The sequence below is a fragment of the Eurypyga helias genome, unplaced genomic scaffold (genome assembly GCF_000690775.1).
Source record: "Eurypyga helias isolate BGI_N326 unplaced genomic scaffold, ASM69077v1 scaffold38820, whole genome shotgun sequence".
NCBI classification, from domain to species: Eukaryota; Metazoa; Chordata; class Aves; order Eurypygiformes; family Eurypygidae; genus Eurypyga; species Eurypyga helias.
This window is the reverse complement of record NW_010224491.1, coordinates 42178-52719: the sequence shown is the minus strand read 5'-3', so window position 1 is coordinate 52719 and position 10542 is coordinate 42178. Positions and strand designations below refer to the sequence as shown.

The window sequence follows — 10542 nt, the reverse complement described above, 5'->3', positions numbered from 1 at the left end:
GGTGGCGCCGCAGAGGTCACCGCATCGGCACGGCCGCAGCTCCCCCCGTGCGGGACTAGCCGTGTGCTTCTTTGAAAACGTCATTCCCGAGGAGTCTGGGATGCAGATCATCACGGAGACTTCTAGGGAAAAACGGAGATTGAGGGTTGCGTCTGGTTGCGATTTGGCTCGCTACGTGTTTGGCTCGCTACGTGTCCTCTGGTATTTTCTGGCTCAGAACAGTTCTGGAACGCGGCCGTTATTCCTGGGGCTGTCGAGATGCAGCTGCTTTTCGCCTGGAGTAAACAAAATTTCTTTTGCGCCTTTAAATAATAGCCCCTGGAGGCTAAGTCGTCGTGAAAGGCCCGCTTTACGTTATCTGCGAAAAGACGGAAAGCTGTCAGGAGTTAATCGCGATCATGACTCCCGCGTCAGGAGGGATGAGTTCTGTGCAGCCTGGTCTCTGCCGGTGGGACGGATGTTGAGCGTAAGCAGAATGTGCCAGGCCCGTGATTTCTGGCAAGACAGTGCTCTTTCCAGGGCTACTCTGGAATGTGAATCCTGACTTCGCATGCGGGGACTGTACCACGAGTGTGCTTACACTTGTGTAGGCAAAGTCACTGTGCTTGTCTGGTGCAATAAGCACACGTTGGGTTACAAGTAAAAATAAATTCTAGCTTAAATTACTTCTCCCACAGCATTCATTACAATATACATGAGAATTATATTGTTTCTAGTTGTTTCTGTTAGTGCCAACAGTTTGTCCCTTTTGCCATAGAGCTGCATTTAAGCATACGTGTCAATAAGGACAGGAGATAAAGTCACAGCAGGATGAAAAATCCTAGAGAGGAGGGTAAGACTGGGAGGCCCTGATTTTTGTGCAGTTTTCGATACTGCTAAGACTGGGGATTTTGTCCGTGGTGCTCCGCTAGGCAGGAGCTCAAGCTGAGATACCATCCCAGTTTTGAAGCTTAGTGCCAGTTCAGAATATTCAGATGTTAAGAAAATGTGATTCTTTGACTATGCTGTGTAGACTCATTGCTATGGTGAATTTTGACTTTAATGTGCATTTCAATTATGCTTCTTAAAAACTGTCAGGCGTTCAGAAGGCAATAGTACAAACCTTGGGGATGTGATAGTTGGAAGAACAAAATTCCCCACAGTTTGAGTGGAAGAAGGCCACTAATGCCAAGTAGTTATGGAAACAGTACCTATAGCGTGTAAAGATACTGACCACCCAACGGGTTGTGGAAGTGTTTGACTTTTTGCTTTGCTTTCTTAATCCTTAGCATATCATCTATTTAATTAGTCACCGCCACCTTATTTCAAATGCGTAGTAACCAAGGACTCTGGTTAACCAAGCATATTGTGCAGTAACTTCCCCTCATCCCCAGGTCAGATAGGAGAGCGCAGCGCGCTGCAAAGCACGGCTGTCCTGGGTTTACCTTGTGCTAAAAATACCCACCTGGGGTGTCAGCGCACAGAATGTTAGCAAGCAGCTTGGCAAAGCATTAGTTACTCTTGTTTCGTTTGGATTTTTATACTGGTTTGAGATAGGAAATTTAAAGCGATACGATTTTAAAATGCAGATTGGCTGCAATATTGTTAACTTATAAAGATTCCATTTGTGTAGTAAAATAGCATTTTGTTGTTTTATATTCTTGCAGGTTTCTCGATTGCTAGGTGCTTTCAAAAACCAAAAACAGGTGACCAGAAGTTTTGGTAGTGCTGTGAGTATAATAGTACCATTTTTTTCTTTTTAAGAAGTTTCTCAAGAAAGGGGTTCAGAAATTTGTAAGATTGCTGTGTTATGTTTACTTTCTAAAAAAATAAGGCCTAAATAAGTGAACATATACACTCTTAAGCCATGCTGGATTTACATTGGTTAATTACTGTCTTTGGCAATTGCACATTAAAGTGTAAGTGACAATACAAAAGGCTTTAGTGAAAGCAGTAGCATGAAAACCTTTCAAAAAACGTGAACTTAAGCCAGTCTTCTGAAAGTCATCTGGAAATGGGCAATATTGGGTGAAGTAGAGAGATTGTTGAGAAGCTTCTCATTTTCTTTATTTTGCAGACTTTCCTTTAAGCACTAGATTTACTTTATTGCTGCTTTTGGGATACTGTACGTCTAAAGTTCTGCCTTTTCAAGGCCTTTAAGTATTTTAGACACTGTGTTTTCTTGTAGATGTTCCACCTTTTTATGTGTGTGTGTTTGAAGTGCCCATGGGCCCTTTTTTTCAGTGAGGGCAGCCTTGAAAACTGCTCAGGCAGAAGCAGGGCTGGGCACCACTGCATGTACCCTTGAGAAGGACTAAAGAGGAACTGTGGCTTTTAATTACAAGTTTTGTAGAACAGCTAGAGAAGAAACTGAAGGGTAACACCTATAAAAAGGTTTAGAAGGTGCGGCATTGCTGGTTCTGTTAATACCACATTACTGTTTGAGGTGAAACTTCTCTGGCTTAGGTGGAGTCCTGCTGTGCTGTGAAGCAACAACACAAGACAGCCTAAAACTGAGCTTGAGGCATTCCATCTCAAGCTCTGCTTTTTTTTATTGTGCACAGTGAATTAATTTCTTTGGCTCAGATTAGTTAAAAACATCCGTCAGTAGGTATTGAAATTCTGACTATTTTGTGTGGAGGATGGAAACATCTTGTGAGTTGATTCTGATTGGGGTTTTGCAAATAATGCTCTATCTGAGCTGCTTTTTTTGAGCCCTTACAAAACTGTTGGAAAACTTCCAATAAAACAAAAAGAGCTGAGGCAGGTATGATTAGAATAGCAATCATGATTTTTTTGTTGTTTATCGAAGTGGAGTACTTTCTTCCTCTTATTCGCTGAGCCTGGGCTATGCAATTTATTTCATCCGTTTGAAGATGATAAAAGAAACAAGACTGAGAACATTATGGGAGGAAAATAACTTTGATATTGTTAAAAATGGGTCTGAGATTTCTAGGAAGTCACTTCAGAAATTTAGAAATTTAGATATGTATGAGATTTTTAATTTTTTTTTAAGGTGAACATAGCTTTTCATTATTTTTTTTTCCTAGCATATGTCAGTATTTGAAAACAAGCTAGTCATTCTTGCTTCTGTCCAATGCTGCTATTCATAGAAACTTTTTCTTTTCTGGTAGTTATTATGTTCCTACAACACATGAAAATGTTTTCTACGTAGAAAGCAAGCACGCGTTTGCTGTATTACTGATGTTTCTTTACCTAGGTACAAACAGTAACTTTAATCCCAGGAGATGGCATAGGACCGGAAATTTCTGATGCTGTCATGAAGATCTTTGATGCTGCCAAAGTAAGTCCTGTTTGTCTTGCTCTAAGTTTATCTACAACAATAAGCATTAACTGGGTGCACTAAAATGTTTTCTCTGCAACTTCCAAGAGATCAAGTCTTGTTTAAGCTTATTAAAACTTCTTGACAACAGAAAGAGTCTAAAGCTTCAGCTAATAAAAGATAGGAGTGTGATACCATGTTGCTGATGAAGCAGTCCTGAGCGATGGGTAGAGGATGTTCTTTCTTGCATTGTGAATTCCAGTGCAGACCAAAGTGTGTGAGAAAGGACTGGCTTATTCTTAAAAATCAAACTGCTGCACTGCAAAACACATTCACTCAAGTGACGTGAAAATTAAGTATATGCATGAACTGTTGGGCTGCCTGTCTGAGGCACTTGACCAGAGGTTGTCTGCTTTCCTGGCGAGGAAATACAGCTCTTCAGGAAAGATGCCTGTTCAATTCCTCCATGTTAGTAACAGCACCCAGACTTACTTTCTTCCTATTACAACTATCTCACTTAGATTTTGAAAAAGTGAAGTTCTCTTTAATTATGTATGAAAACCTTATAATAATTTTGTTTGTTTCTGGGGAGTCAAGCCAGGTGGTGGGGAAGAGTAAAACCTCAGTTTGTGTGTGAGTGCATGTTTGCAATCATGATCAGATTTGTTTGTTCTAAAGGGGATTCTCTAGTATGTCATGCTTACATTGGTTCTGTTTGCTTATGAAAGCCCTTTATGTTTTCCTTTATGGTCCTTCCTGATGAAATGAATGGGTGACAGCCTGTCTCCACTTAAAAAATTCCCTGTGGTGAATGCAAATTCAGAAAGCATTGTGCAATTTGCAGATTATCAGTTAGATAACAGATAGGCAGTAGGGATGATGACTTCTCAATGAATTCCATTTTCAAATACCCCTTGTATAGAAGGAACTCAACAGCTCTAAGAATTTGAAAGTAGCTGCACGTATATAGCCGTTCTAACAATTTCTGTGTACATGATGCCCATGGAGGCATCTTGTGCTATTCAAGTTTACTGATAGTTGCTCATGCTATTTCACTTCTGCTTATTTAATTACATTAAAAAAAAAAAAATAAATTTTGAGTTCACACATCTCATGCTTAATCTCACTACCAGAGAAAAATTGTTTAGGAAGGCCTGGACACAATTCCTTATGCATCTTTTTGTGAAAGGGAAGTTAAAACTTGAAGCAAAAGTCATGATATTTATATTAATATAAAGTAAATGTGTTTAGGCTCCTATTCAGTGGGAAGAGAGGAATGTTACAGCCATTCAAGGACCAGGAGGGAAGTGGATGATACCTCCAGATGCCAAAGAATCCATGGATAAAAACAAAATGGGACTAAAAGGTAATTCAGGGGTTAATACAAAGATATTTAAACTATTGGTTTTATTGTGAGTCTGATTTCAAGCCAAGGTCTGTAATCTGTAGCACAATAAAATGGCCAGTTATAGAGGACAGCCTGTCAGGTAGTCCTCTGTAATCTTAAAATCATTACAAAGCCATAACTTTCATAGATCTCATAGGAAGTATGTTAAAGGTGGCTATTACTGTATACCAAACTTGGCAGAATGCATTTCTAATGCACCCGATACAGAATAATACGTTATAACTACACTCCTAACGAATCGTTTCTTTTTACATTGCTGTCACTGAAAACCTCTCGTAAAACTCTTATTCCATGTAAGAGTTGCAATTTGGCCTTTAGACAGCTGATTAATGTTACTGTGTAGTACTCCTGATACCACAGAGAATTCCCATGGCATTTCAGCATAAGGGTTAAATAGGAATTTGGAGATCCTCTGTAAGAGTACCACTTTACCTAGAGTTTCTGTCTAAAATTCATGGAGGGGTTTACTTCCTTTTTTTCCTTCCCTTCAGGGCCTTTAAAGACCCCAATTGCTGCAGGGCACCCATCAATGAATCTGCTTCTGCGTAAAACCTTTGACCTTTATGCAAACGTACGTCCCTGTGTCTCAATTGAAGGGTACAAAACCCCCTATACAGATGTGAACATCGTCACAATTCGGGAGAACACAGAAGGCGAATACAGCGGAATTGAGCATGTGGTATGTTGCTGGAAGTGGTGTGTTTCTGGTGGGTTTTCTGTCTTTCATGAATGATAACTTTGCCCATCTCAAAGTGCTGGTGGCCTAGCAGTAAGAGGTTGGGTGGTGTTTTTTAAGTTTGCTACCCATAAACCAGTTATTTTATTGTGAAATGCACTGTTGAGACGGCCTCACTCAGAATTCTATCGCTTTGTCCCAAACATTCATAATAGTGACTTGAAAAAAGAGCTTGCACTTTTACTACCAATGCAACTACTGTCTTTCAGATTGTTGAAGGTGTTGTGCAAAGTATCAAGCTGATCACAGAAGCAGCTAGCAAACGTATTGCAGAATTTGCTTTTGAGTATGCCAGAAATAATCAGAGAAGTCACGTTACTGCTGTGCACAAGGCAAATATTATGTATGTTGACACTTCTTTTTTGAGAAAAACAACAAATAGTATTATGCATTTAATTATAAATAACTTAAACTTTCTCAAACGCGTAACTTCTGTTGACACTAGTGAGAGTAAGGAAAATGGGCAATAAGTGAAGTAAATGCTTCCTAAGTAAAATGGGCAGTACTGACCCATCGGTATTGATGTCTGTATTGATAGGGCTATAATTACTCGCTAATGTTTTTATTAGTAAGTTTGTAGTAATCCTGTGACTTTCATTGCAAAGCTCTTAATTTGGAAAATAGTCTTAGAGTCAGAAAATTAATTTAAAACCTGAGGATGAAAATGGCTGGTGTCTTTTACCGTTTCCAAGCCACTTCGTACTGTGAGTCATAACATGTGTGATATTACATGACATTAGCTTTACAAACCAGTAAGCCTTTAGTAAATGAATGAGTCATTCTGAGAATTAATGTATGGCTGTTAAACCACTGATACAAAAATATTTTAGGACAAAATCTAAAAGGCATAATTTCTGACTGTTAAATATATTTAAAATATTGATTTGTATTTAATATAAGGGATAATTAGTGACATATTACGTTTCTGCACTGTAGTATTTTTATTTTTTCCTCTGCTGCATGCAGATCTTTTTATCTTCAGTATTGCTTACTTACAATAACTGCAACATTCTTTTGCTTCTTTAATTGCAGGAGAATGTCTGATGGGCTTTTTTTGAGAAAATGTAGGGAGGCAGCAGAAAACTGTAAAGACATTAAATTTAATGAAATGTATCTGGATACTGTGTGTCTGAATGTGAGTATTTATATGTTTTAATTGTGGTTATTGTTAGTTTAAATTCTTAACCTTAATGAAAATATCTGTCTTTCTAGATGGTTCAGGATCCATCACAATTTGATGTGCTTGTTATGCCCAACTTGTATGGTGACATCCTCAGGTATGGAGGTTTTCATTTAAACTAACGCAGCATATACACTGCTGTTACTTTCTGGACAGTTATTCCGGTTATGTGCTAGCCAGATGAGTGACCTACCTGAGCAAAATTCTTCTGCCTTTTTAGGACTTCACATATGAAAAGTAGTTCTGTTGCCTCCTCGGAGGAAGTAAGACTTCTGGATAGTTACAGGGAACTGTGCATTACAATTTTTGCTAGCTTTTGCGACTTCTACAGGTATTCTGTGCTTTGAACCTTTTGTTGTGCCTATGTCTTAATCAGCTTTATTCTAGCATTTGGATTTCCTTTTAATTTTCCTTTACTAAGTTGTCTCCTGCTAGTAGTTCTGCAGATTTTCAAATGTTCCAATGGAGTGTGAGTGGCTAACAGCATCTATTATTTCCCAGTATTATTCTCAGACTGTCTCTATGTCTTATATAAAATAAGTTATTGTGGCAATAAAATGAGAAACAAAAGTATTAATGCCTTACAGAGATGCAACTGCATATGAAAAAAACCTGTGGGTTTTTCTGTTTGGTCATTTGTTTGGGTTTTTTTCAGTGACTTGTGTGCTGGACTGATTGGTGGTCTTGGAGTAACACCGAGTGGAAATATTGGTGCTAACGGAGTTGCCATTTTTGAATCGGTAAGTCTTCTTATGCAAAGTGTAGTAGTAGTAACTACTTTGTCTCAAGAATCTAAAACTTTCCATCATGTACAATGTGGCTGTCAGTTAACTAAGTTCTCTGTAAAACTGTTTTTTACCATGAAGATGCTGAAACTTTACCCAGAGTAGTTAAAGTGTGTATTTCTGATGCCTTTGAACTGAATTGTTCGTTTTTTTTCCCATCTCCTTTCCACTCGCTGTATCACAGCGAAGTAAGTCCTACTTTATCATGCTTGTGCATGAGGACTGTGTTTCAGGTTGCTTCCATACCCTTGAATTGCCTGGGACATGTAAATGAACATGTTGCCGTCATAACAGATAGGTTGATTTTATCTCTAGGTTCATGGAACGGCACCAGACATTGCAGGAAAAGACTTGGCAAATCCAACTGCCCTTCTTCTGAGCGCTGTAATGATGCTGCGTCACATGGGACTACACAAACACGCCACAAAAATTGAGACAGCTTGCTTTGATACAATTAAAGATGGAAAGGTAATGTGAGGGTGTGCGAATAAAGACAATGAATTCAAGTCTTATTCTGTCACAGTAAAAATTACCTTAGAACATCAGCAGTGGGACAGTGGATGAGCTGCTGTGCTGGTCTGATGCATGAGCAGTGCCGCCGTCCTTCCCCGGTAGTAGTCAGGAGGGGTGAAATTAAGTCTGCCCAGCTCAGAAAAAAGGACAGGCTCTAGCATTCCTTGTGCCTCAGTAATGCTCGTCTTACATTTCCACAGCTTTGTTAACTCAAAAAGCTAGGGTAGGATGTCTGCTTTTCATCAAGGGGATTAGAGGTGTAGGTAGGGAGTGGTAATGCACATGTGAAGTTCACAGTGCATACAAAGCATTTCTTTCAAAATCTGGATCCTGATATGAAGGACACATTTCAGTCCTGACTGTAATACTTCTGCTCCTGTTTTTTCAGGTCAGTTGTTGTGGAGTTATTTTTCCTCCTAACTGCTTTCACTCCTTTTGGACTATGAAAGAACAGTTTTTATCCAGTAGTTAGGTTTTCCCTTAAGATTGTATGTGATTTCCCATCGGCAGTAAGTGGCTCTACATTAGAGACTCAAGTGGGATATTCTGGGGAGGGGGTGCTTATGCTCTGAAACCTGATTTGAACTTGTGTTCTTAATGCTCTGAAACCTGATTTGAACTTGTGTTCTTAACATTCCTGGTTAACTCAGCTACTTTGACATCCACCTTTTCAAAACATAGCTGGAAGGATCCTGAAGATTGCAGTTAAAGAGGATTAGCCGTTAGCCATGCTGGTTCAGTTATCTTGGGCAGGAGCATAAGAAGCTGCTTTGTGACAAGCACGCTTAAACAAAACGCTGTCATCATTTCAGAAGTGGCCTGCTTGCAGCTCTCTTGCTGTGTGTAGGAGCCAGTTAAACAAAAAATCTAAACTTACAAATGAATAAAGAGGTGCTCCTGTAAAGTTCCCATTTACTGCTCTGAAAATGAAATCCTCCATCTGCAGGTCAGTAATTCTGTGGAAGATAACATAGTGCAAGTTTTGTAACACGGCTACTTGTTTACTAGTTACTCACAATGTTATGATTATATGCTCACAGTGGAAAGACGACTTTAAAATTGAAAAAAGCATAATGCAGTTAAAGTGACAAGATCCTAAAATAGTAACCCTGTTGCCTCTCATGCTTGCTACTTCTCCCTTTCCCCACCACTTAATTGAGATCTGTGTGTGTCATGTCAGGGGAAAACTAAAGATTTTCAACTGCCTCCTAGACTGCTTTAATCTAGCCAGGTTAGATAAGCAATGCTGCCCACTTTTTACTGCCTTCATGGTGCCAGACAGCAGTTGGACTTGATGAAAAGAGTTTCTTTTAACTCTGCATTTTTCTATATCTTAACAGTTCTTGAAATCTGCTTAGTTGAGTTAACATGAAGCATTAAGAGCTATGTGTGCTTTTTCAGTGTGGGCCTCGTTTAAGAAAATCAACCAAAACCCCAAAACCTTAGTGAGTGACTCTGTTGCCTTTGCACTGAACCTTCATATAAGAATTTTACTTCCATAGGACAAACTTCTTATTGAAAATTTAAATATTTAACGATTAATTACACTATTATGTGGCCAAGGGATTTGGAGAGCTTTGGTCAAATGTACTTTCTTCCTGCAGCTAAGATTAAATCGTGCTGAAATCTGGTAACATAATGCTTGATGTTCACACTTGGGTTTTCTACCTGCTTCAGTCTGCACAGTCCTTACTGATGGTTATATGGGATGTGGAATAACTCAGACTGATGTACTCCCTCTTAGCGCTGCTCAGTATCCACATACAAAATGAACGCAGGGAACAGATTCAAGATACAAGATTAGCCCCATAAGACACCTGAGTAATATTCTGTCTTTCTTTCAGGTCTTGACAAAAGACTTGGGAGGTAATGCCAAATGTTCGGAATTCACAGAGGAGATCTGCCGCAGAGTACGGGACACAGACTAAGCTCTTCTCATACTACTTGTAATAACTCCAGAAGGACACATCACACAAAGTACATTATATGTAACCTGATATCCATATGCATAGAGTTTGCTTGTCTCTTAAGAGAGCAAACTTTTTACTTAGGGCCTCTCCATTAATAAATTTAGCCCGGATGGCTACAAATGATGCTTGTGCCTGCTTTCAGTGGACTTCAAGTGCTTTATTTATTTTTTTTTCTATCTGGTGAACATTTTTATGTAAGTGAATTTTTATTGCCACTGTAACTGTCTACCATTTTCCATTTCAACTGGAGGTTTTTACTTTCCACAAAGAGAAATTATGCAAATAAACCAGTAACTGAATTAGTGAAAAGTAAAAGCACCTTAATGCTTAAAACCTACTTTATTGATGTCACTGAAATTTAAAAGATAGGTTTTCAGCCTACAATAGCACAAGATAACCTTCATAAACGGGTATAAATAACTTAAAATAGCAATTTCATGTTAAAAGCAATGAACAAAATACTTTAGATATTCTGATTCATGAGCTATAGCCTTGCCCTCCAAGGGCACAAATAAAGAAATACAAAATTCTAGAGATTTAATCTGTTTGTGTATTTTTAAAAGGTTCACAACCATTAACCAGCAAGGGATGAGAATTATTGTTTGAGTAAAATTATTTTTCAAATCTATACACCAAAATAATTCTTACAAGTTTTCCTCTCTGAAACAGACTTTACAGTAAAGTTCTA

The 10542-nt window shown here is 38.7% G+C and overlaps 1 protein-coding gene across 1 annotated transcript; it reads left to right on the top strand.

Annotated features, from left to right (window-relative positions):
* Positions 1-100: 100 nt before the first annotated feature.
* Positions 101-9968, top strand: IDH3A (isocitrate dehydrogenase 3 (NAD+) alpha). The gene is made up of 11 exons (XM_010161702.1): positions 101-466; positions 1647-1709; positions 3200-3283; positions 4514-4628; positions 5162-5349; positions 5616-5749; positions 6439-6541; positions 6619-6683; positions 7242-7326; positions 7687-7839; positions 9729-9968. The coding sequence occupies exons 1-11, from the start codon at positions 101-103 to the stop codon at positions 9810-9812; spliced, it is 1440 nt and encodes a 479-aa protein (XP_010160004.1). The 3' UTR covers positions 9813-9968.
* Positions 9969-10542: the final 574 nt, after the last annotated feature.

Bases quoted from the DNA above. Each gene is read 5' to 3' on its own strand.
- IDH3A (XM_010161702.1), top strand. From the start codon at position 101: ATGCAGATCATCACGGAGACTTCTAGGGAAAAACGGAGATTGAGGGTT. The intron at 6,542-6,618 runs GTGAGTATTTAT...CTGTCTTTCTAG, and splicing joins TGGATACTGTGTGTCTGAAT to ATGGTTCAGGATCCATCACA. The intron at 7,840-9,728 runs GTAATGTGAGGG...TCTTTCTTTCAG, and splicing joins ATACAATTAAAGATGGAAAG to GTCTTGACAAAAGACTTGGG.